At 38.3% G+C, this 27,443-nt stretch overlaps 2 protein-coding genes across 2 annotated transcripts in view; one reads left to right on the forward strand and one right to left on the reverse strand.

The window, feature by feature from the left end:
• Positions 1-8,750, forward strand: slc49a3 (solute carrier family 49 member 3). Its single transcript, XM_081382255.1, has 10 exons — positions 1-474; positions 2,523-2,681; positions 3,892-4,108; positions 4,196-4,272; positions 4,361-4,498; positions 4,683-4,799; positions 5,543-5,695; positions 5,770-5,927; positions 6,030-6,142; positions 6,556-8,750. The coding sequence occupies exons 1-10, from the start codon at positions 313-315 to the stop codon at positions 6,720-6,722; spliced, it is 1,461 nt and encodes a 486-aa protein (XP_081238381.1). The 5' UTR covers positions 1-312; the 3' UTR covers positions 6,723-8,750.
• Positions 8,094-27,443, reverse strand: part of ncbp1 (nuclear cap binding protein subunit 1) — a 23,132-nt gene continuing 3,782 nt past the window's right edge. The window contains exons 8-23 of the mRNA XM_081382254.1: positions 25,932-26,147; positions 24,692-24,789; positions 24,488-24,551; positions 24,273-24,383; positions 24,041-24,105; positions 23,192-23,254; positions 22,995-23,069; positions 22,777-22,880; positions 22,430-22,552; positions 21,538-21,640; positions 21,256-21,349; positions 21,074-21,177; positions 20,867-20,984; positions 18,188-18,334; positions 17,771-17,884; positions 8,094-9,645 (exon numbers count right to left, since the gene is read on the reverse strand). Coding sequence (XP_081238380.1) covers positions 9,532-9,645; positions 17,771-17,884; positions 18,188-18,334; positions 20,867-20,984; positions 21,074-21,177; positions 21,256-21,349; positions 21,538-21,640; positions 22,430-22,552; positions 22,777-22,880; positions 22,995-23,069; positions 23,192-23,254; positions 24,041-24,105; positions 24,273-24,383; positions 24,488-24,551; positions 24,692-24,789; positions 25,932-26,147 — 1,713 coding nt within the window. The 3' untranslated portion in view covers positions 8,094-9,531. The remainder of the gene's footprint in view (positions 9,646-17,770; positions 17,885-18,187; positions 18,335-20,866; positions 20,985-21,073; positions 21,178-21,255; positions 21,350-21,537; positions 21,641-22,429; positions 22,553-22,776; positions 22,881-22,994; positions 23,070-23,191; positions 23,255-24,040; positions 24,106-24,272; positions 24,384-24,487; positions 24,552-24,691; positions 24,790-25,931; positions 26,148-27,443) is intronic.

Raw genomic sequence — 27,443 nt, forward strand, 5'->3', positions numbered from 1 at the left:
GAAGGGAGTGGTGATGTGATTGTGGATTGGATGTTGTAATGTTGAAGCCGCCTAACAACTCTAAACCCTCATTCACCGGTTTATATGCGAAACCAAAACCATAACAATAGTCTGAGGTAGACCTGCTCTTGAATTTAAAGAGTGCGCGGCCTGGAAACGCTTGGAAATGAAACTGGTGAAGTTTTTGATTTGTGTAGATTATCGACAGAATTGTTTTTGGACCCAAATGGATACACCGCTCAGGACAGTTTGAAATTTGAAGAGTTTTACAACTCACTTGATGTGATCTGGTTGAGGTTCGGGTTTGTCATCATGGATGACGGAAGCGCGGAGACTGAAGCGCTCATCGGGAGCTCGAGTGAAGATGTTCGGTCTCACCTGGACGGAAGAAACGCTCCTGCCGAGTTCAAAGTTTACAAAAGGAGATGGTTCCTCTTATTTGTTCTCTGCCTGCTTAATTGTTCTAACGCAGTGGTAGGTAGACCTATGTTATAACCATCCATTTACAAAGTTAATGTCAAAACTGAAGTTTTATTTAACCAAAGTGATGCTAACAGAATATTTACACACACGAAATTTTCTTAGTATTTCTGGTCTGTAGATACGATTCATGGGTGCACGTTGTTCCAAAAACTTTGTTTGTCTTCGTAATATTTCATCAAAATATTCTGCAAGTAGAAATATGCCCAAAAAATTAAATTAATTTCTGAAGATGGAATTGCTAAATCTGAATTACTCCGTCTCTAACAAACAACTTTCGTTTTTACTGACATCACGAAACCCCTCATCCAGGGTTTCACAATTGATTTACTTTAAACAATGAAATTAACATTTAGGTTTTGTGGCCTTTAGTTTATGTCTAGTGTACTCATATTTAATAAAACTCAATTTATCTTTTTCTTCCTGTAAAATGACTAAAAATATTGATGACTCATATTGAATTCCATACTTTTTTGTCCAATAAATGTTAAAGTCCCTCCCCCTGATTACCACCTGCCTCTGACTTGCAATAGCAAATCATTTTTCACAGTTGTGATGTAAACTAAACCATATTGGCATTTTCTGTTAGGCTTATATATGCAAAAACTGAGTCAGTTAATCTGCATATCATATAAATTCAATTAATCTATTGATGTATTATACCTGTTGCCGCTCAACTCGCCCCATGTATCCAGTGTTGAAACGATTTAGGAAATGTTCACACACTCCACTAGGGGCTTCAATCGGGTCATAACAGGGTCTTCCTAATAGCCCAGCTGTAGTAGGACATGGATACGTCCCCCTGAGGCTATTATCTCTGAAGAGGGCGTGTGCCAGAAAGGGGCTTGTCAATCTTAATCACGCACCCGTGGCTCCAGTGGGACTTGTCTTTTGCTCGGACACCATTGTATATGTGTTAAAAGGCCAAGAGATCCAAAGCTGTTCATCTGAAATACGAGAAATGTACATCGTGTCTTGGCACACTGTGGTAAAGCTTAGCAGATGGTGTGATTCTGGGTTTATTTAAAGATTACAATCTTGAGGAAATCTGATAACAGCCTAAACCTGTGGATGTGGTTCAGAAGTGTAGTCCCGTGCATGTGTTAAGAAGGAATTTTAAAGTACAATCAGCAATGGCGGTTCATATTAGGAAAGCATCTTGTGTTACACAAAGTGCACAAAGGATTTCTACACTGACTGTGAAAAAAGCATCTATGCATTTGAATTAATGCGAAACAGCATCCCAGTAAGTTGTGCAGTGGTGCATGAAACGACTGTATTGTGTTTTGGGATCAGCTGACTGCCATCTGTCACACTGCATACATAGTATTCTTCATAGCAAACAAATAAAGGATTTTGTGTGCAACAGAGTAAATGAACAATCAAAAACACTGCAAATGGTCTCTGCACTGCAAATAATGCTTAAAGTCAACATGAAACAGAAGTTGCTATAGCCTTTTCTTCACATATTGTGACTTAAATCTGAGTCAAGCGGCTTCTCCAATAAGAAAAACTGTGGGACGGGACTTGATTTTGTCCATTTAGGAATTGATTGGATGTTTGTGGTTTGCTATTGCTATGATGTCGTGTGAGTGACAGGAACTGCAATATTCCATAAAAACAAGAACCGTCCATTTTCATTTCTTCATTACAACTCTAGTACCATTGAAAGTCGATACTCATGTTACTAAATGACATTCCTAAGGGTAGTCTACTTTTTTCATCCTTTAAATCCCATATTTTGAACTGAAGTATAATTTGAGCCCCTGCTAATCATTCACATTGTGTTTGTCATGTTTAGCTCATGTGAGGGCCCCTTCTGACCTGTGGTTTCTGGTTTTTGCAGCTTCAGCAGTTAAATGTTGAACTGAGACTTTGTGTCATATGAGCAAGCTGTTCCTGTCTCATACATTTTATCAATTCAGCCGTGTCAAAACAGCAACAGAAATAAAGCATTGTCTTAAATGTTGTATTGTTGTGAACTATGCATCTGTATAACTCAATGTGCAGCTAAACCTTTGTTTTTATTGTGTTCTCCACAGTCGTGGCTGACCTTTGCACCTGTGGCCGACCAGACAGCACAGTATCTGCAAATCTCTCTCAACCTTGTCAACTGGCTGTCGCTAGTCTATGTAGTGGTTGCCATTTTTTTCAGTTTCATCACAACATGGGTACTGGACACACTGGGACTGCGCTTCTCGGTATACAGAGCCTTATTACTCTCTATCATAAGACAATAAAGCGAATATAGTTAAAGGGATAGTTCACCAAAAATGAAAATTCTTTCATCATTTACTCACCCTCACATTGTTCCAAACTTGTATGAATTTCTTTCTTCTACTAAACATAAAATAATATATTTTGAAGAATGTCGGAAACCAAAAAGAGTTGATGGGCCCCATTGCCTCCCATATACTCCCAAGTCAATGGGGTTTTGGAACAACTTGAGGGTGTGTGAATGATGACAGAATTGTTATTTGTTGGGTGAACTATCCCTTTAAGTTTTGTTATAGAACAAAAGGGACAATTTTTTTTGCCAAATACCATTATTAAAGTTATTGTTCCTACTGTGAAAGCCATAGTAAAGCAATAATGCATGTCTTTTTTTTTGGCAGTGTTGACTAATATCACAGTTAATTGTAAATATAATTGAAGTATCTGTGGTATTTTGGCAGAAATTTTTTGGTTAGACCTACCATTGTAGTGTGACACCATGACATATTTGAAACATGAAGGTTAAAGTGAAGGTCATATAATAACTGATCATAGAGTTTTTAGTGAAATTACAGTGAATTTGTCTAAAATCTTTTCAGTTTTTTTAAGCACATTCCTTTCGACGGCACTTTTTTCTTGAAAAAAAGTGTTATTGGTCCAGCCTGTGACCCACTTCTGACTTTTAAAGTTTTCTCAAAAGTTAGTGTACTTGTCATTTTGTCAAGTAATGCAATACTTCATTATGTAAAATAAAATATTATTTAATTGTGTTAACAAAAGATTCATCCATTTTATCCTATTTGTTTATTTTAAACATTTATTATTATTATAAATTATTTTAACATTTAAAACATAATTTCCCCTAAAGTTATTAAACACAATACATAATTTGGGATGTGGTGGGAAAGAAACTGGTGAAAATGTTCATGACGTATTAGAAAAATGACGGATTCTTCCTGTGGTGGAAAGTGAAAGTCACACAGAACACGTTTTCCATTCCACTGCGCTACTTTTCCATTGTTTTTCAATGTAAACGAACTAGACTGATGTCTTTAACCATTGTGCTCACGTCTCGTGTCTTTTGGACGTATAAAAACGTGTTTCTAGACTGACCTGTTTCTCGCATTTTTAACAGCAAAAACATGTCCTGTGTGAACAGGCCCTAATACTTTACTTCCTTCCTACCTTCTGAAACAGCTAATCATGGGCTCCTGGCTCAACATGTTGGGCAGTGTCCTGCGTCTCGTTGGCGTGCTGAAATGCATCCCAGAGCGGGCCGTGTTCCCTATGGTCATGGGCGGCCAGACGCTGTGTGCCTTCGCCCAGCCGTTGATCATCTTTGCCCCCACCAAGCTGGCAGCTCTCTGGTTCCCCGATCACCAGAGGGCCACAGCTAACATGATGGCTTCCATGGGTAACCTATTCACCCACAGCTCATGTTTTACATGGTATTCATTTCTATGTATATAGAATGCTAATATTCTTCTCTTTTGTTTTCCAGCAAATACTGTTGGGCTGCTCTTTGCGAATATCTTCTCTCCCATGATAATTAGTTACACCAATAATCTTGTTATGCTGGTAAGATCGCTTAAGTCAGAACTTGGTCACAATCGAATTTCAATTCTTGTATGATCTCTAACAGTCCCGTCGTCTGTCTGGGTTGTAGCTCTTTATATATGCCATACCTGCCGCCGTAGCCTGTTTCCTAGCAACAGTGGGGATCCGTGAGCGCGTTCCCCCGACACCCCCCTCCGCCAGCGTGGTGACCTCCAGCTCTGAACCTTTTCTACAGGGGGTGAAACTGGTACTACACACACTTCTGAACAAACTGACATGGCATACAGATCTCACAACAACTCTTTACTGCTTGACTAATTAGCATTTTTCAAAAATGTATGAAACATCCTCTGATTAAATGTGGCATTTAGTTTCCCTACATTTTGTACAGCTGTCTGAGATCCACTGTATTCTCTCACTTTTATTTCCAGCTACTGACGAACAAAGCATATATGGTCCTGCTGGTGTGTTTTGGTTCAGGAATAGGAATATTCACTTGCTTTTCCACCTTTCTGGAGCAGATACTTTGTGTTAAGGGCTACTCAAATGTAAGAACCCAACACAGCATTATTGCCAACACAAAAAGCCACACGTTTACCTCAAACTCTAAAGCCAGCCTGTTCCATAATATTCTGAATAACTACATTCAAATGTGTAAAAACATTTTAAAAACATAGGGTGCATGTCAATCAGGGCACTGATCAGAGAGTCGGCCATTTTAGGAGCTGCCTCAATCGCGAAATCCTTCCAGTGCGCTGGAACGTTCGCTCCCTGAAAAATCCCACAATGCACCGCAAAAACCATTGAGCATTGATGCTCACTATGTTCCCTTACCGGAAATGACGTCTCATTACTGGAGCGCAAAACATAAAACTCACCAGCTTAGTCAATAAATATAATGACATGCCATAGAAGATTAAAAAAGACAAACCGTTTTATGTGTCATCATAAACACACATAGCTAGACAGGTAGTGAACACATCTAGTTAACATTTATAATCAATATTCGGCTTAAATGTGTTTACACAGCATAACAAATAAATCTAAATCGCTGTACATAGTCAAATTGAGTAATCACTGTCCCAATGTGTAGTCTGGTGCCCAGATTCTTGTACACACAATACACTGATTCATGAGCTGATTGAGACGCACCCCTCATAATAAACATATACACAGCATGGATGGATGGATGGATGGATGGATAGATGAATTAGTATTAGTAGTGTCATTATAAGTAGTGTTAGCTTTGTCGAGTCTAATGAACTTTGTCTCTGCATTTTTAATGTGACAGGACTTTGCAGGACTGTGCGGTGCAGTTTCCATTGTTTTCGGTGTGCTGGGCGCCTTTCTCCTCGGCCTGTACGTGGACAAGACCAAGCATTTTACAGAAGTCACTAAAATAAACATGTGTTTGACATCTCTGGGCTGCTCTGTTTTTGCTGTGGTGAGTATAGCGAATGAACCCAGTTTTTTTAATGAGTGCTTGGCCTGAGATGTTGTCGTCCTGCTGTCCATCAGGTTTCCCAGTTAAGTGAGCAGAAGCTGATCATCGGTGCAGTATGTGCGTGGTTCGGTTTGTTCGGGTACTCTGTATATCCCATCGCCATGGAGCTCGGAGTTGAATGCTCATACCCTGTGGGTGAAGCAACGTCCTCTGGATTGATCTTCGTATCTGGGTAACTTTTGTTTTGTTTTTTAAACCAATGCTGTGGCTAAACCTCTTCTCTTTAGCTCTTTATTATAGAATAACTGATGTGTTTAATGTGATGTTTGATCAGACAAATTCAGGCCGCTCTCTATATGCTGCTGCTTCAAGCTCTGGCCAAACCAATAGCAGATTCTTCATTATCCGTATGTGCAACTGGAGCGGATGCAAATTTGAGCTGGACAGGTGAGTGATGCACTTACTTGAAATGAAAACACACTGTTTACTGAAAGATAGCATGCCGTGCAGTGTTCACTGTGCAGTATGCTGAAAAAGCATGGCAGTATTCCAATGGTGATTAGTTTCCTCCCTGCACCGAGTCATGACTCCCACCATGCTTTGCAACTCTAGTGTTGTTGGTTAGTGCACTATTTGCACTTCATCTTTCCAGATAAACTAAACCCACTGTGTGGGTACTAGGGAAAACATTTCCCTAGTGGGAACATGTCCAAATTAATCCAGCCTTCCGGCTTTTCCTGGTCGCTTGATGCCTTGATGAGTTAATGATAGAGTTGGGCTGAGCTCCAGGCATTCATTTGTTTTTCTCTCTCTCTCTCTTTCTCCTATTTGCACACTCTCACACAAACACACATTGATAGTGCCAGTGCTGGTGATGGCAGGCCTGTGTGCTCTGGGCACCTGCTGCTTTGTTGTCTTTTTCCACACGGATTACCGGAGACTCCGCGCGGAAGCCACAGCCTCACCAAAGACAGTGACAGACCAGTCAACAGGAGACGACACCTGGGCAAACAGCACTGATGCATAAAGAGACAGGCAGAGAAACAACCACAGATGAGTGTTTACACGCACTTTAAAAAGACTTTTACCTTGTTAACACTGAAAATATGTGCCTTAAATGCTAGTTTGTTTTACTCAAGAAGTGGTGCCATTAAAGGTGCCATATGTCATGTCTGGCAAAAAAAAATCAAGTCATACTCCACATTCCATACCAGATGGGGGCAGTATACCTCCAGAAAGTGAATTGGTCTATGCTCCGCCCCTACCTTCTTAGCTGCACATATACAAGTTAAAATAGGGACAACATCTATTTAGAGTGTTACGCTGCCCGCCTGAAGCTAATTTAGCAGCATATATCAAGTTTGATTTTCATTAGCAATACCACTTCTAGCTAAGTTATCATTAGTCACCAAAAAACATTCGGTCTCATTACACCTTGCAATGTTTTCCGTTACGTTTCGTGCGTCCAGGGTGTGTAAAGCAGAAGCAGCCTGGCCAGCGGCGGAGTATGCGCGATCCGTGAGTGCTGAAGACGTTCTGCACGGCTTTGATGGGTGCGCAGGAGGACACAAATGGGCGGCGACAGCTTCTTCCAGTGGCGGGAGCTTTTTCCTCAGCGCCGTCAACAGATAGAGCGTTACTAAAACTGTATACACCGCCGCCGACTTGAGCTGCAAAGAAGCTCTGGCCGCCCTGTCAAGGACGCTTGTCAAAAAGTACGGGGAAACTTGACCGCTCTGAATATAGTGAGTGAGTGCGCGCGCGCGCGGCCGGGGCTCGCTCTCTCTCTCTGCTAGTTCTTAGAGGCAGAAGAGCGCGTGCGCGCTTAAAATGTCATATTTTGGTATGATCGTTCACCCGCCAGTGTGGCGGATAGCTTTTTGAGATTTTATTTGTGCTTCAGAGCGCGGTTTTTTCCCTGCAGCGGGTGGTGGTAGGGGTCTCTTGCCAAGGGCTTCAGCCATCCTTCCGCTCTCTTCCCTGAACTGAAATGTAGTAGTGGGCTGTACTTTCCACATCAGGTTCAAGTACGCCCACAAGCCGCGCGAGTTATTCGTGTATTGCATGTTTGGCTGGTGGTTATGTTGCCCGTATACCGCCTCCCATGGCCGAAACTGGTATTACGACACCTGTCGGGCCGTGGCTAGTAATGCTAATGCTAATTAAGGTTGATATCTCTGCAGCACTATAACTTGACATTTTTTTAATGACATCATCGCCCTTATTTCTTCTCATTCTTTTGATGTGTGTAGCTCATTTTTGGGATATTTTTACCTCAATTGTTACATATGGCACCTTTAATGATACATAAAAACCTTATACGCACAAAAAACATTTGTTTCAATTAAAGAAACAGAATAGATAAAGGTACAAACTTTAAACCAAGACCAAATGTTTTATGCAATTTTAATCTCTATGTATAAATGTTTTTATTGCATTAAACGGTACAGAAAGATTTCTAACTGTTACACTTAAAGGCATTATTATTATTATTTTTACAATATAGTTATTTTATAAGGCAAGTTAGCAACTAAGGCTATTGTTTATTTTATGAAATTAGATGTATTTTTGAGTGCAATAAAATGTCCATAGAACTGACTTTCTACCTTAAGAGCAGAAATATAAGATTGCTGGGTTTGAGTAACCATTCTGTATATCGCTATACTATCATTTAAACTATGATATTGTTGCACATATTACAGATTTATGCAATACTCAATTTGTGTGGTCAAAAAGTTGTGTATGACTGCTAAACTGTATATTTGACCATTTTCTCCTTCACTGCAAGTTGTTTCTCCAATAACTATGGTGTTTCTCTTCTCACTCAAGTGAAGTAATATCCTTTTTAATCAATAGTTCATGGTGAATTTATTCATTTAGCAATTAGCCATGTAACAAGCATGGTCATGTACAATAAGCTAAGGTGCCAAGGACCCATTCAAAGCACATACTGTGCATGATCTCTTACCAAACGTTTATCTATTTCTGCTAACTTGACCAAAGCATTTGCTATTTTTTTGTTTGTATGTAATAAAATTAATTTTATACAATCCAGAATACTGTTTTTGGAAGAAAAAAAGTCATTGTGCACTCAATACACACCTCTGTCTATTATATTTTATCTTAATCGTATGAAGAGTTCACAAAACAATTGTTAATCATACCCAAAGAAAGCAAACGTCCGTCCACAACGATGTTAAAAGTTTCATTTTCTGTTTACATTGTTAAGAACAATCAAACATCATTGATTTGACATGGATTTGCTTTTGTAAAATCCCAATCACTATTTTCTAATCCACAATCTGATATGGTAAGATGCATGCAAGAACAAAAGACATAAGCAGTCCTGTTTTTTTGTTTGTATTTTTGTAAAAAAGAAAGAAAGAAAAGAAAAGAGGAAGACGTTTCATCATCCAGGATATGGCATTACATTGGCAAAAGACCTCAATCTTCTTTACAAAGGCAAACCTTTGATAATGCAGAATCACTTGTAACCCAACTCGACTTCCATTTTTTAATTGAAATGACATAAAACACATAAAAATACAGCCGAGTAGCTTCATACCATGGTTGCTTGAGTAAAACAAAACTCGGTTTTCGGTTTTCTAAACGCTGGGCTTTTTAAAAAGATCGACACTTACCACAGAGCAAATGACAATGGATAAAAAAAAAATAAACGACAAAAAAAAACAAAAAAACACTACAGAAACATCAAGGGCCCCAAAATAAGTATGATATTTCCCAATATCACTACTAAAGCAAGCCATCTCCAATTATTCCAATGGATGTCACTAAACAGGCAGGTGTGACAGTCTGAAGTGATGCGTTGTGGGATCTCAGAGCTGAAGAGCACAGAACTGCTGGTAAACAGCCAGGATGTGATGGTCGAGCTCAGCGGTGAACAGCAGGTTCTCCAGGGTGCCCATATACTGCTGGATGATCACATGATGCTGTGGGTGACAATGAAGATTGAAGGCAATCAATAAGGGCTGTTATATCAAGTCAAGTCAAGTCAAGTTTATTTATATAGCGCTTTTCACAACCCAGGTTGTATCAAAGCAGCTTCACAGTAATAAATTAGAACAATACATCAATGTTTGTTTCTAGTGGAACGTCTACGTTTGGTAATGCTGATCAATAGTATCGTTGATTGATTAATTAAATTAAATATCCCCAACTGAGCAAGCCAAAGGCAACAGTGGCAAGGAACCGAAAAAATCCATCAGGTGACCTAATGGAGAAAAAAAAAAAAACCTTGGGAGAACCCGGGCTCAGTCGGGGGCAGAGGTGGGTAGAGTACCCAAAAACTGTACTCAAGTAAAAGTACAAGTACTTATAGAAATATTTACTCTAAGTAAAAGTAATAATCTTAATAGTTACTTGAGTAAGAGTAAAAAAGTATCCAATGAAAAAACTACTCAAGTAGCGAGTAACTTACTTCGGATTATATATACAGTATATATATATATATATATATACAGTATATATATATATATATATATATATATATATATATATATATATATATATATATATGTGTGTGTGTGTGTGTATATATTATATATATATATGAAAAAGACTTCAGATGCAAAAGCCTCTGCGTGCCATCTGAAACTTTCTTCTAAAACAAGCATTTTTATCAAGCTTGTATATTTAAGTTCAGTAATTTAACTTTAATGACAATTAATAGGTACGAAGAAAATTTCAGATGGTACTTAGAGGCTTTTGCATCTGAAGTCGTCATGTATATAAAATTATATTATTTCGATTTTTTGTTTTTATTTAAATGACTATTATTTTCATAAGTAGATTGGCTCTCTTTGCAACAAAAAGCATTTTCTCCCATCTGTAGCCTGAAAAAGAAAATCATTGCCTGTCCTTTGGTTTGTATAATAGTAATATAACTTATACATTTGGATTATTAGACAATGTCGAAATAAAGTGAATCTGCAGAGTGTTGCATTCAAAGGCATGCAATTGACACAGAGAAGAAAGAGTTAAACTCTTCACATGTGCTCGCGCTCATGACTGCTACTGAATATCTGAACGAACACACACACACACCAAAAAAAAGTACATCGACGAATCTTCTTCTGTCGGTTCTCCAAAATATAATCAAATGTATATTTCTGCAAGCATGTTTAAACTGGTTAACTGTGTCTACGGCAGGCAATTAAAGGCATTCGTTTTCAAGTCGAGTTCGCACGCCACTGCGCAACAATACACACAAACTACCGCGGGATGGCGGGTGTTCATAACTGTGGGCAATGGTAGATTATTTAATGTATAAATTAATGTATATGTCTAAAAAACGGGTAATGGCATACTTTCTAGAAGTGCTATCATGGCGTAATAATCTGTTTGGTTGTAAAATGTATTACCTGAGTGAAATGAAATCGAATATATCGTCCTGTGCTGTGGAATCATTCATTCACAGACAGCTTACGAAGATGTTCAACTAATAAAGATCTTCATCGCTGGCAAATATATGATGCATTTGCAGATTTGCTCTCACTTGACTGTAGACTGTAGGTCCACGGCCACTTCATCTACGCTCTTGATGTCCTTAAATCTTCCTGTTACGACCAGGGCCGGTTCTAGACATTTGGAGGCCCTAGGCAAAATTCATGTTGGAGGCCCCCCACCCCCAATAAAAAACACTTGAAACAAATATGATTCCTAACTTTTTTATTTATACAACATTTCATTTTAAATTTAGTATATTTTTACTTACACAGTACATAAGTTTGGACAAATTACTATTTTTAATGTTTTTGAAAGAAGTCTCTTATGCTCATCAAGCCTGGATTTTATTTGATCAAAAATACAGAAAAATAATATAGTGAAATATTATTACAATTTAAAATAATGGTTTTCTATTTTACTATACTTTAAAATATATTTCTGTGATGCAAAGCTGAATTTAGTGTCACGTGATCCTTCAGAAAACTTTATAATATTCTGATTTATTATCAAATGTTAGAAATGGTGCTTAATATTTATTTTATAACATGTGATACTTTTTTTCAGGATTTTTTGATTATTAAAAAGTTGTTTTAAAAAAGTCTTCACTATCACTTTTATATATTTAACACATCCTCGCTGAATATTCCTGTTTTTTTTTTTTCTGTATTTTTGATCAAATAAATGCAGGCTTGTAGAGCATAATAAGAAACTTCTTTCAAAAACAATAAAAATAGTAATGGGTCCAGACTTTTTACTGGTAGCCTACTACATCAAACTTTATCTAAAGTAATCTCTTTTTTGTTTAATGAAGATGTTATTGTTCTTGTTGTTATTTTGCTGGTGTATTCAGTTTATTCACAGTTCCAGAATACCACTTCAGTAGATGAACATAAACGTGCTTTTATAATTGTTTTCATAGCTGCGTTATGGGCAGATATTGCATTGCTACCTTAAATATGCTATACACAAATCAAGTGGAAGAGAAAGATACGATCGCTACTGAGCAGGGAAAAAAATCTAAACTAATATTCGTATAGGCTATGATGTCAGGGTATTATCTAATCATCAGCAGAATATAGAAGATAGACCCATAGATATGAGATCCTTTATTTGAAACATTTAAAAATGTTGCAGTGTGTTGGTTTTTTAACTTTGAATACAAACGTCTTATCTTTTACTTTTGTAGCTTTTTTACTAGTCAGCTCCCAACGCGATGTTATTCATTGTACGCGCAAATTCAAAGCGTCGCGTCTGGGCACGTTAATGACGCTCGCACTCTTTTAAACTCGTAGACTAACAAAGCGGTGAATGATTTTTCCAGAAATGACGCTGATCTACAGTAGCCCACACGTTTATATTTAAAATACATTGCAATCACTCCAAAATCGATGACCTGCATTACGAGCTGTGCTTCTTTGCGTGCCTATGTAGACTTTTGTACAGTCATGGGCTGGCGTTAATGTGACGTAATGTAACAGTCTATGGTTAAGATAAACATCGTCACTATTTTTAGTTAATTAATAAATTTTGAAATAAATTGTAGATAGGACATTTGTACATTTATTTATTTATTTTTTATTTTTTATTTTTTTGTCCCTCTGTCTGGGCCCCATCCCGCCAATCGGGCCCTAGGCACGTGCCTAGTTTGCCTTTGCGTTAATCCGGCTCTGGTTACGACTCCGAGTCGAGTGTGAATTGAAATCGCTTCAGACGATTCAGTGCGTGCAGGAACTGAACAGTTCATTCAAACTGATTCGCGAACCGATTTAGACAGATCTGCCAACTTGTTTGATGAAGTCTTTGAACAGAATCGACTCAAAAGAGTGATTCATTTGTGAATTGAGCATCGCTCAAGCCCAGAAAAAAGATACATCGCACTTACGCATTTAACAACACATATTGCATTAAAATAAAGTAACGAGAGGAACGTCGCCCAACGTAACGAAGTAAAAGTACCGTTTTTTCATTAGAAATGTACTCGAGTAAAAGTAATAAGTACCCACATTCAAATCTACTCTTAAAAGTACAATTCTTCCAAAAAACTACTCAAGTAAATGTAACGAAGTAAATGTACTTCGTTACTACCCACCTCTGGTCGGGGGCCAGTTCTCCTCTGGCGTTTATGAACTAGAGGTCGGATTTAACTGTAGGATTTAAAGTATTATATGAATGCCTGGCTAAAGAGATGCGTCTTTAATCTAGTTTTAAACTGGGAGAGCGAATCTGAGCAACGAACAGTATCAGGAAGGCTATTCCAGAGTTTTGGTGCTAAATGTGAAAATGCTCTCCCTCCTTTGGTGGATCTGGATATCCTAGGTATGACCAAAAGCCTCGAATTTAGTGACCTTAAAGAGCGCGATGGATTATAGGGCGATAGAAGATCCGTTAAATAAACTGGAGCTAAGCCGTTTAGGGCTTTATAAGTCAGTAGCAATACCTTGTAATTAATACGGGACTTTATAGGTAACCAATGTAGGGATGATAAAATCGGTGTTATATGATCATATTTTCTTGATCTAGTTAGAACTCTAGCGGCGGCATTTTGGACTAACTGTAGCTTGTTTATTGAGGATGCAGGACAACCGGCTAATAACGCATTACAGTAATCTAGTCTCGAGGTCATGAATGCATGAACTAACTTTTCTGCGTCAGAAACTGATAGCATATTACGTAGCTTAGCAATGTTTCTAAGGTGGAAAAAGGCTGTTCTTGTAACATATGAAATATGATTTACAAAAGACAGGTTGCAGTCTAATATAACACCCAGGTCTTTTACTGTAGAGGATGAAGTAACAGGACATCCTACTATGTTAAAGTTGTATTGTGAGAGGTTTTGTGGGTGGTTTTTTGAACCGATAAGTAGTACCTCTGTCTTGTCTGGATTTAATAAAAGAAAATTATGCGTCATCCAATCTTTTATATCTTTAACACACTCTGTCAATTTGGATAATTTAGCGTTTTCATCTGGCCGTGATGAAATATAGATTTGAGTGTCATCAGCATAACAATGGAAACTAATTCCATGTTTCCTTATAATATTTCCAAGTGGCAGCATATATATTGAGAATAATAGAGGGCCTAACACAGATCCCTGCGGCACTCCATAGTTTACTGGAGTTATGATAGATTTTTCTCCATTTAAATAAACAAAATGGTAGCGGTCAGATAAATACGATCTAAACCAGCTTAATGCTTGTCCTTGAACACCAGTATAATTTTGTAGTCGATCTAAGAGTATTGTGTGATCTATAGTATCAAACGCAGCACTAAGATCAAGTCAAACTAATATTGAGATACAGCCTTGGTCAGAAGCTAAAAGTAAATCATTTGTGATTTTAACGAGCGCAGTTTCAGTGCTATGGTGCGGCCTAAATCCAGACTGAAACTTTTCATAGATGTCATTTTCTTGTAAGAAAGAGCCCAGTTGAGCGGACACAACTTTTTCTAGTATTTTAGACATAAAAGGTAGATTTGAAATGGGTCTATAATTTACTAGATTATTCGGATCTAATTGTGGTTTCTTAATGAGAGGTTTTATAACTGCCAGTTTAAATGTTTTTGGAACATAACCTAAAGATAAAGACGAGTTAATAATATTGAGGAGAGGCTCTTCCACTACAGGTAACACTTCTTTCAATAGCTTAGTAGGTATAGGATCTAGTAAACATGTTGTTGTTTTAGATGAAGTAAAAAGTTTATTTAACTCTTTTTGTTCTATAGTTGTGAAGCACTGTAATTGTTCTTGCGGGGTGATAATTGAGGCTGAATTATAAGGCGCGATTGAGGATTGAACGTTTACAATTGTGGTTCTGATGTTTTCTATTTTCTCAGTGAAGAACTTCATGAAATCATTACTACTAAACTGTAATGGAATATTTTGTTCAGGAGACATCTGTTTATTTGTTAGTCTCGCCACGGTGTTAAATAAGAACTTAGGATTGTTATGGTTGTTTTCTATTAGTTTGCGTAGATGCTCAGCCCTGGCCGCTTTTAGGGCCTTTTTATAACGTGACATACTGTCTTTCCATGCGATTCTAAAAACCTCTAAGTTAGTTTGTTTCCATTTACGCTCTAAATTACGGGTTTCTCTCTTTAGAACACGCGTAGTATTGTTGTACCATGGTGCTTTACTTTTCTCTCTGACCTTTTTTAATCTAATGGGCGCAACAATATCCAATGATCCAGAGAGAATGGTGCTCATAGTGCTAGTTAATTCCTCAAGTTCATCTGTTTGTTTGGGTTCACTGAGCAGCTGAGACAGATCCGATAAGCTGTTTGAAAAATTATCTATGGTGGATGGAAGGATTGTTCTGCCTAATCGATAACGCGGCGCAGCATGATATATTACAGGAGTACGTAATATGCAAGTTACCATGTAATGGTCAGTGACATCGTCACTTTGTGGAATGATATCTATATCGGTTGGATCGGTTCCATGTGATATAATTAAATCGAGTGTATGATTAAATCGATGAGTCGGTCCGGTAATGTTTTGCTTGACCCCAAAGGAGTTTAATAAATCTGTAAACGCAGCCCCTAACGCATCATTTTGATTATCTACATGGATATTAAAGTCTCCAACAATTAATGCTTTATCGAAGTTAACTAATAGGTCTGAGAGAAAATCTGCAAACTCTTTTAGGAAATCAGCGTAAGGCCCAGGCGGTCTATATACGGTAGCCAAGGCTAGAGATAATAGGGATGTTTTTCGAACATCTAAGAGCGTAACATTTAGTACAAGTACTTCAAATGAAATAAACTTATAACCCGTTTTCTGAGTAACATTGAGAAAATCTCTATAGATTGTTGCAACACCGCCGCCACGACCAATCAGACGGGGCTCGTGCTTATAGGAGTATCCTGCTGGAGTAGACTCATTTAAACCAAAATAATCATTTGGTTTAAGCCAGGTTTCAGTAAGGCAAAGTACATCGAAGCTATTATCTGTGACTATTTCATTTACAATAACTGCCTTAGGTGTGAGTGATCTAATGTTTAGAAGACCTAGCTTTAAAAATTGTTTTTGATTACCAATAGCAACATTTTCTGGTTTAATAACAATTAGATTTTTTCTAGATCCTGCAGTAGATTTATGATTTGATCTCACTAAACGAGGAATAGACACAGTTTCTATGCAATGTTCTACACTATTTATATCAGTTAAATTGGTGCAGCAGAGGCTATGATTTGGACTTTTGTTTACTAGTCAAAAGGTATTTAACATTTTGGAGATGTTATCTGACAGAAGATCCGATCCGAATCTGTTTGGGTGTAAGCCATCAGCACGGTAAAGCCTAGGACGCTCCCAAAACAGATTCCAATTATTTACAAAGAGAAGTTTCTGCTCATTGCACCATGACATTAACCATTCATTAAGCGCAAATAATCTACTAAACTTTTCATGACCTAGTCGGTACGTGGGAAGCGGTCCTGACACAATAATCGTGATATCAGGCGATGTGCTGCGTACCGTATCGATCAGATTCCTGAAGTCTTTCTTCAGAACCTCCGTCTGGCGCAGCCTGATGTGGTTCACTCCCGCGTGCAGGACAACGGTTCCGACGCGCTCGTTCAGAATCTCGGGAACGTGAGCAGCGATTTCAGAAACACGAGCACCAGGAAAGCAGTGACTATGCACCTTACTTTTATTTAACGTAACGTGTACGTGTCGAACGATGGAATCGCCGATGATCACAGCATCGCGTTCTGTTTCGCGAAGAGGGGAGAAGCGGTTTTGTGTGGATATCTCGAAAGCCGGGAGGGTCGGAGAGAGTTTTCTTGGTCTAGACCTGACTCGCGACTTCCGCTGCGGAAAAATCCAGGCTTCGTGATGGCATGTTGGAGCCGGAGTGAACGAGACCATGGCTGATCGCGACCTCGACGTTCGGGACCGATGTTGAGGAACGCACGGAGTAGACGAGGTCGGAGTCAGCGGGTTAGTAACATTAATCTCTGATTTGTGTGCCTCGGCACGTGATGTTTCGAGAGCCAAACGCCGGTCTATCAGCTCGGCTTTTCTTACTAAAAGGTCGTGGATCTGTTTCTCAACAGCTTCCAGCTCAGACTGCACCGCGTGCAGCTCAAATGTGTCCTCACCTGCACCAAAAGGTAGACTACTTACATTTGATATATTCGCCATTTTAACAGATGGACAGTAAGTTAAGTTAGCAACGACGCTACCAGTGGTGCTATCAATATTAATACTAATTTATGGCTTAAGTCTTGGATATAATCCGTCTTTTCAGTGGTACGGGTGTAGAGTAGACGCACGATAGGCGAAAAAATGTTTGTTTGTAACTTAAATGAGTGCGGAGAAGACGCGTTCAGCCGTGATCCACGGACGTAACCTATAAGAGTATCCAGCGTTGGATCACAAGGCTTGAGACGCGTCTGCTCAACAATCCGCGTTATAACTATGAGGTGAGGAAAAGTAGAAAATGTTCGTTGTGAGTTTAAAGAGAAATCAAGAATTATAAATCAATCGATGGCGCTCCAAAGACAACAACGCGCTCAGACGCGACGCATGCGCATTCGAAACAGGAAGTCAGTCGAAATATGACCACAAAAATTCACACAATACAGATCAACAAACAAATGGATCAGGACTACCATGAGAAAGATCTGCTGCAGTCTCTCGATGCAGTTCTTGTACCAGGTGGTGTTGATGTCTACGCCGCTCGTTTCACAGCGAACCAGGTGCTCTGTCAGTAACATAATGAAGCGCTGAGAGAGAGAGAGAGAGAGAGAGAAACAGTTCTTTTGTCATCTCTTAGCTCCAGGCACTGTCTTCACATATCATAATGAACCACAAAAGGCAAACTAAGAGAGAAAGACATGAAAAGAATGTAACATGTATTCTCTCCTGACAAAAAGGAATAAGGTGTAAAAGGAGTTGTGTCATTACCAGGGATGTATCTTTTGCAGCTTTATTTTTTTTTTTATGTACTGTAGCTCTGAAGCCTCTATAAAAAAATAATAATTTACCAACAAAAAAGGTAAAATGGATGTGCATTGTCATGGGCGCACCTGGAAAATGACAAGGAAAAGGTTCTTCTGTTCGCTCTGGGCCGACTCGACTTTCTCCTGCAGCTTCTCGATCTGTTCCTCCAACTGTCCCTCCTCATCCTCACTGTTCTGTTTCTCCATGTCCTCTTCATCGCCGCTATCCCGCTGCTACAGAAAACAAAAACCTCCTCAGATCTCAGGAACACACTTGGCCCCTGCGCTCTCTCAGTAGTTAGTGAACATCATTCAGTTACTGGCTTCACATTAGTGAAACAAAGCAGAGCTTTTAAAAGGACCCACACATACTCATATTGACTTGTTACAAACAAATTTCTAACTGTTTGTTTGTTTATAGTTTAACGCCATGCCAGCTACCCTGGCTATATTCATGATGAGAAAGAGATTTTAAAAAAAGAACAATTCAAATTTTATCTTTTGTAGATAAAACTTCTTAAACTAGATCTGGGGTCTCATTTATAAAACTGTGCGTAGGAATCTTACTAAAAGTGTACGTGCGGCCGAAAGCCAAAAATGGCGTACGCAAAAAAATATTCAGATTTATAAAACCGTTCGTACGCCAGAACCTGCGCAGAATTCACTTTATAAATCCCAGTCAGCGCAAGATTGTGCGCACATGCGTCTCCTCCCCAAAATAACCATATATGGAGCTTACAACGCCTAGTTTTACTATGCAGATCCTCATCTGCATATCATTTGCATATGATTATTCATCCACGTGATGACGTTTAACGGTACAAGACACATTACATTAATAAAAATCAAGTAGTTGCCTATCCTTGCCTTGTTTTTGAATACATAAATCAAATAGTGTAAAATACATTTCAGAGAAAGTTTTTCTCAATCTTTTCCACTGGCCGAATTGTATTTTTAATTGATTTATATTTTTAATGGAAACAGATAGGCCTTGGGCATTATTTGCACAAAACTATTTTCTCAGACAATCTGGTATTATCATGATAAGCAATTATCTCTGTGGTTAAAACATTAAAACACAGCATGCCAGAGGAAAATTGTTCAAAAACATCGCATCCATAACATATTTCTATTGACTGAATTTGAATATAAAAATGTTGTAACTTCTCAGTAATGATTTCATGTTTAAGTGCTTAACTCCATTAATTTGAATGGCATATTTACTCTAAATGTTTATATCAGAAGTAAAACATAGTTTAAATAATTATTTTATTTATTTAAACTGTTATTTGTGTCAGTTTCACTAAACGGCCCAACGCGCTCACTGGCGCGGACATTTAAGGAGGGATGGATATTTGCTTCAAGTGACAGGCTTGGTGAGTGAAATTATATTTGTATTATCTTTCTGTATATGTTTAATTTTCTGTCAAAAAATGACCAAAAAGACACTTAACTCCAGCTCACCATCGGTGTCGCACATTCTCCCGTCAAGTTTGTTTTTTATAGATCACAACCTTTGCTTGGGAACTGGAGTACGTACGTTTCCAGCCCCGTTTTGTGCATACGCACGCTTTATAAATGAGACCCCTGGTCTTTCTTCATTAAAAATCTATTCATGAGAGTCAACTGAAATTCTAACAGAGTTCAATCCATCACAGTCCATCAAAATATGCTTCAGTGATAATGGATTCTGGCACGAGGGACATAAAGGAGAATCGTCCATTAACAGAAACAAATGAGTTAGTCTGGAGTGCCCTATTCCAAAGCGTCTGCAGGTAATATGATCCCAGCAATTTTCAAAATGATTTTACACCAACCACAGGATTGATTTCGTAAAGTTTTCTTGTTATACACTGATCCCATTCAGCTTGCCATTTCTTGCAGATATAAGTATCTTCTAAAATAAATGAACAAAAATATTTTAGAAATAATGGTGCAGAATCATTTTGTAAACATTTCCTTATTTTGTTTCCCTCAAATTATTTATGAAGATATACTTCAATACAGTGTACTTCAAAGACATACTGTCCTCTCCTCGATAAGCAAATAAATACAATTAAAATGAATATATCGGAGCAAAGAAAGAGAGATTTTGTAGTCTTTTACATTAAAAAATGTAGTAATGTAATTTCCAAAGGACTAACTCTGCTCTCTCAAATTATATACATATTTAGCTTTATTTAATTTTATAAAAATAACACATATAAATAAAATAACATACAGAATAAAACTAATATAAAAAAGGTAAATATACACAAATGAAAAAATATGTAAAATAAAAACAAAAGCACTGCCAACCCAAACCCAATTTTGAAAGCTATAAATAACAGAATTGCATAGTGTGAGATTTGAAACCCATTAGAAATTTTTGTTTTTCTGACTGGAAGTAGTTTTGGGATAGTAGTGTCTGGGACTCTCGGTAGCATGTATAAAACAATAAAATAGACATATGTTGTCTCAGGGACGTAAAGGATGCAGCACTGTGGCTAAACATTGTGACTGACATGACCAGAAGCCAAATTTCCAGTTGTCTGTCTTCTCACAAACAGTTACTGTTGAATGAGAAAGTCTGTTGGCCTTAGGCCGACTCCGACGCTATTAATACAGCAACCAATGTAGACATTTCGGATATTAACTGCCCTGCCCAAACAAATGATGCAACTTAAACCCTTAAAAAGTAAAAGTAACAGTCAGTCGTAAAGATCGGAATTGCGAAGCCCATGTGCACACGTGACTTAGCAGTCATAAGATGTGTTTTTCTTCTACCTTTTTGTTCTGTTGCTTCTCCAGCTTTTCTTTTGCCTCATCCAGCTCTTTCTGGATCTTCTGCACGTGCTTGTTCATCTTCCGGATGGTTGAATGAAGAATCTCCCACACATAAAACCTGCATAGGCCCAATGAAGGTAAATCAATTCCAGCTGCAGTCACCTCACCTGCACATGTAAGTGTGTCTGAGTGTGCTCTGAGGCATACCTGGTGAAATCATGAGCCATTTCAGGAGAGAACACCCAGTTGGCCACGGCCGCACAGTCCACGATCTGGGTCCGAATAAACTTGTCCACCAACACTGAGATCATCTGAAAGAGCACATTCACGACATGAGCTTCCACAGATGCCACGAATGACATTAAAATATGAAGTCTGAATGATCCTACCAGTGGGTGGTTCTTCCAGAACTCGTACAGAACCCGGAGGATGTGCAGTTTCCCTTCATCACAATCTGTGAGGGCCTTCAAAACCTCATGAAACCTGAGAGAGGAAAGAAATTTGCCCATCTTCATTTACGAGAAGAAAACACCTGAGCATTTTACAAGCTTTGATACATTCTCAATGATCTGTGCTTTTAGCAATTACAGGCGCCTTTTGTGAGCAGAAGGAGAGGGGACGCGGAGCCAGCCGCTGGCAGGCCTGTGTGGGGTTTGGCAGGAGTTACTCACTTGGCCAGGGCACTGAAGGAGTGACTGAAGGACTTTGCAGCCAAATGGAGCAGTGTCTGCAAGAACACTTCAATCTTTAGAGGGTTGAATCCATCGCCCTCATCTGGACAGAGAGGAGAAGTGTGGTTAGATACAGAATACCACACATTTACATTTATTCACATAAGAGACACTTTTATTCAAAGAGACATTCAAAGGAGGAACATCAAGCAATTGTTCACAAAAGCCAGCAATACTCATAGCACACATTGCCAAGTTTGAAGTATGACATAATTCTTTCCTTTTATGACTAAAAGCACTTTCTAATAACCTAATAAAGTTGCTATGTTTTTTGAATGCTTTTATAATGAATCTCTTATGCTCTCCAAAGCTGCATTTTTTTTTTAAGATATATTATTGGTGCACAAGAAACATTTCTTATCATCAATGTTGATACTTTAGGATTCTTTGATGAATAGGAGGTTTAAAAAGAACAGCATTTACTTGAAATTGTAATCTTTTGAAACATTATAAATGTCTTTACTGTCACTTTTGAACAACTTAATCTCTTAATAAAAGTATTAATTTTAGGTATGTCCCAATTTTTTGTTCACACCGCCACCTACTGAACAACACCTGAGTGACAGCTGACAAAATAATAGATCGGGCTCAGGACAGTTGATACCGGTCCTTGAGATCGGCTTGGGACATCCTTAATTTCTTTAAAAAGGACATCTTACTGACCCCTCATCTGCCACAATAATGCATTATGTAAATACATCATAAATATATTGTTAATTAAGCACATCACATAATTATATAACCTTTTAAAAATCAACCGATAGCCATAGACTAATGATGTAAGAGTATGATTGGCAAAGTGACTTATGCACTAAACCAAAGAAAGACCCACCATCATCATCATCCTGGTTGGGATTAGGGACGTCTTTTAGAACAATAAGAATCTCCTCATTAGACGCCCGGTTTTTGATAGCGTTACCCACTGTAGTTGTCACAGCAAATCCTGGTAATGAGGCTTAAAAAAAAAATAACCACATTACACAGCAATATCACAACTGTACTATAATATTACATAATATAACTGTTAAAATCATTGTAAAACTTGCTGGTTGTCACTGGTTGAGAATGTAAAATCAAAAAGATTGAAGATTTTGTTTCAGTGCAAACATGTATACATGCACACACATAAATACAAATGTATGCTTTAAATCACAGATGTGTTCATGCATCTGAACATACAGCTGCTCTCCTCTCCATATTTATAGAAGCACACAGGGTCAGCAGGGATCAGGACAGAGAAACTTGCAGGAACAATGTCCACTATCCTCTGATGGTACGACAACCTGCAGGTTTATAAACCAAGGCTCATTGTTAATAAACAGCACAACAAGTAGCAGCTGAATAATAAAAAAAAAAGCTGCAATGCAACTGAATAAAAATGTGTGTGTGAAATTTACCTCATACACTTTTCCAAAACCTCTTTAACAAACTTGGGTTTGGGCTTTTCAAGGTCTTGAGTCAAGCAGTCAGCCCTGAAGAGATCATAGTTCAATGTTTCAATACAGTGTCTTATACACAGAGACAATGCACAGCTTGTACAAATATTAGAGAATCAGATCAATGTGATTCCCAGAAGTAAACAGCTCATCCTCACCAGTCATCCCAGCTCCATCTGAACTGGAAGTTACTTAAATGATGCGAGAACCAGTTGATGAGTCTGAAAAGCAGAATACGTTTCTCAAGTCAATCTGAGGGTGCTTTCACACTGGCAGTTTAATTTGAAACGGGGCACGGTTCACATGGAAATTTGATAATGTAAAAGCTGTTATGCGGACCTGGGAGCGCACCGAGGAACCGAACAAGAGACTAGCTGTAAGAGGTGGTCCGAGTTCGTTTGCAATGGAACTGTGACACGATTCATGTAAATGTGAAACAAACTGGGAGTGGACTCAAGCGCACACTTGTTCAGGAAGTAACGTAACCTGCGCATGCCAGTATGTAAGGGATGACAGATAATTTACCTTAGACACAAGTAAGAGTGAGCTACAGTGTAATTGTGCAGAATGAGTCCAATCAGAGGTGCAAATGAATGGTTCGCAATTAAATTAAATGAAAAGAATCATGACTAATTAAATTAAATTAAAATAAAAAACGCAATACATTGATGCACGTTCTGTTTTCTATCATGCACATTTGTGATGATGACGCAAGAATTCAAAAGAATCAAGTGAGATTGAAACCAGACCAACTCTGCGGGGGACGCCAGAAACAACTCGGATAGCAGCAAACGTGCCCGTGTGATAGCCTGATAGTGATTTTTACTGTAATACATTTTTTTAATGAGGATTATTTACATTCAAACACTGTCATCATAGTTTTACACTTAGAACATTCAGCTGTATAACTTTACTTGCCTAGATTTATTGAGATATATTATTTAAACCAATGTAGTCAACAAAAGTGAGTGGTTTAGCCATCTATTCAACCTCATATTCGGACCCACCGGTCTATACAGGTTGTGTTCATTGTGTCCAGCCTCATGTACATCATTTCTGTGGCTTGAGCGAGCTGAATAACGGCAGGTTAAAGAAAACTTCAAGAGCAGGGGACACTCATCCTAATGTTTACACAAGTCTAAACATTCTGGTCCTCCTGTCAGAGCTGAGGCGCAATATGCAGGGAGGAATCAATTAATAACACAAATTCACATGACTTTCAGTCAGTATGAAGGATACGACTTGTGGTAAAGAGCCCGGTTGTAGTTTGCAGAGCTCAATGAGTAACGCAGTGTACATGACATCAATGTGAGGAGGAGTAGGCAGCTGGAATAACTCGCCAAATATCACCTACAGAGAGAAACAGATACAGCATTACACCAAAACAACAAATCCAAGACAAATATTTTGCCACATTATCAAATAAAAATGATCAGCATCACATTGCTATGTACCTCCACAATATGGTAGTTAAGGGGTATCTTGTTTTTTCCAGGGTAGCTGAGCAATTGGGCAGCACTGTGAAAGAAAAAGAAAGACAAAAAGAGAGAAAGAGAGAGAGAGTACAGTTGAAGGCCAAGTATGTAGACTAGGTTTCAAAGAAACAAAAACAATCAGCCCAGTATCTCTGAAGCTATCAGCAAATGCAGATGACTGACCAGGTCTTCCTCTCCCTCCAGTGAGACTTGATGATGCAGTGCAGGTTCTCCTCAATCACAAAGCGCTCAACTGAATGACTTCCTGGCATCACTGGCCCCTGACAACAGATAGACAGACATTAACACACTTACACATACAACTAAACACAACAGCATCAACAAGAACATGAATAAAGTATAAACTATAAACTTAAAATAAATTAAAATAATAATAATAACAGTTTATACATTACCGTTAAAAAGTTTGGGGTCAGTAAGATTTATATTTTAAAGAAATGACTTTTATTCAGCAAGGGCAATTCAATTAATCAGCAAAACATTTATAATGTTACAAAGGATTTCTATTTCAAATCAGTGTTCTTTTGAACTTTTGATTTATCAAAGAACTAAACAAAAAACAATGTCTCATGGTTTCCTCAAAAATAATAAGCAGCACAACTGATTTCAACAGTAATAGCAACAAATGTTTCTTGTGCACCAAATCAGCATATTAGAATGATTTCTGAAAGATCATGTGACACTGCTTAAAATTCTCCACAGCCATTACATTTTAAAATATATTCCAATAGAAAAAAAGGTTATTTAAAACATTAATATTTCAAATAATATTAAATAGAAATACTGTTTTTTATACTATATTTTTGATAGAATAAATGCAGCATTGGTGAACATAATAGACTGCTTTCAAAAATGTTGTACATCTCAATTCCTAATTCCTAGAAACCCAAAATAATATTAACTAATAACATCATAGCCTAACAATCCCTATAACTTTCTCCTGAATTTTTGTTTCACTTGCTAATGCATCAATATTATGGAAGTTAAAGGGATAGTTCACCCAAAAATGAAAATTCTGTCATCATTTACTCTCCCTCAAGTTGTTCCAAACCTGTATGACTTTCTTTCTTCTGCCGAACACAAAAGAAGATATTTTGAAGAAAGTCGGTAACCAAACGACAGAGGGACCCCATTGACTTCCATAGTAGGAAAAAAAAAATACTATGGAAGTCAATGGGGACCAGCAACTGTTTAATTACCAACCTTCTTTAAAATATCTTCTTTTGTGTTTAGCAGAAGAAAGGAAATCATACAGGTTTGGAACAACTTGAGGGAGAGTAAATGATGACAATTTTCATTTTGGGGTGAACTACCCCTTTAAATGAGCAGTTTCATGTTTTTAAGGTGTAAGGCCCTTTTTCCTTTGATGTTCAATTATAACAATGTAAAATCATTACTGTACCTCTGGGGCATCAGTGTAGTCAAACATGCGAAAGACAACGTGAGGCATGGGGTAGACAGCGTCGTCGGAGTGGGCTGGAGGTGTGAAAGGGGGCAGGTTGTGCTGCAGGGCTTCACACAGCACACTGTCAAACGCAATATAAGGCCGCAGGATGTGACGCTCCTGCCAGCGGTCCTTCTTCAGCTTCTGCACCTGGGCCCAGAGACAGTCCAAATACTACAGAGAGAGACACAAAGGACATTCATTTAGTAAAAAGATAGAGCATCGGTGCTCAATTTGGGAGTTGCAGGTCTGTTCTGAAAGGGCCACTGACAAATAATTTTGCTTATTAACTGTTAAAAGGGAAGAGAAAGCGCTTTCCATATCTTTTGTTTGTTGATGTCAGAGGTTATCAAGCTTTTTTGTCAAAGCTTTTAATCAAATTCTACGGTGCTTTGTAGAAGCTAGTCAAATTAGACAGAAGCCAACATGGACTGGCTGCAAGATGTTCACCTCCCTTAAAATACATGATCAAAACAAAATACAACTCAGATTACATTAAATACAGGTTATTAGTTTTTTTTGTGTTGGGTCACCACTTTCTGTCCAATGTCCTAAAGTAAAACCAGTTAAGAACAACTGTGACTGGCATTTTGTTAGTGCTTATAGTTAAAGTGGGGGGCCAGGGCTGCGTTCCAGTCCACTTTTAGACACGCACTTGCGAACTTCCCTAAGCACTTCCCCTCAGGGGAATCCCTGCCGCCATTTTGAAGTGCTTTCCACTTCATGAAGTGGACGAGGGAAGTTTATATGGACAGACCCTCGTTCCCTCGATTTTGACCGAGGGAGCGAGTCTGCTTCATATGTACACTTCAGGCAGCTCCATATACCACACGATTATGACATCAACACAAATTGCGTTTAATTTACCCCACCACAAACAACTCTGTGATATAGTAATTACATTTTTTTTTTTAAACAACTCATAAAGAATCAACCCCATTGTGGATTCCAAGTGATCAAGCACGTTCCAATTCAGCCTATTGCAAAGGTTCTGCCAGTAGTGGGCACTGGCAACACAAGCAATGACGTACATCCGAGTGAACGAGATGGAGGGAAGTTAGAGAGTGAAGGGCATGACAATTTTGGACTGGAACTTAGCCCAGTGCTGCATTTCAGTCCAAAATTGTCATGCCCTTCACTCGCTAACTTCCCTTCGTCTCGTTCACTTGGATGTACGTCATTGCGAGTGTCCACTACTGGCGGAAACTGCAATGGGCTGAACTGGAACGCCCTTGATCACTTGGAATCAGCTGTGGAGTTGATTTATTATTTACATTTTTTTCCCTTTAATAATTTGTTTAATGCAGCATCCAAATGTTTATAGGTGTGTTTGGGTTGTTTTAAATTTAAAACATTATAATTAATATATCATAGAGTTGTCTGTGTGGTGGTGATTAGACGAGATATGTGGTGACGTCACAATCGTACTGCATTGTGGGACATACAGGTGCCTGAAATGTACATTTAAAG

This window comes from Scardinius erythrophthalmus (assembly GCF_964197995.2).
Source record: "Scardinius erythrophthalmus genome assembly, chromosome: 13".
Classification (NCBI taxonomy): domain Eukaryota; kingdom Metazoa; phylum Chordata; class Actinopteri; order Cypriniformes; family Leuciscidae; genus Scardinius; species Scardinius erythrophthalmus.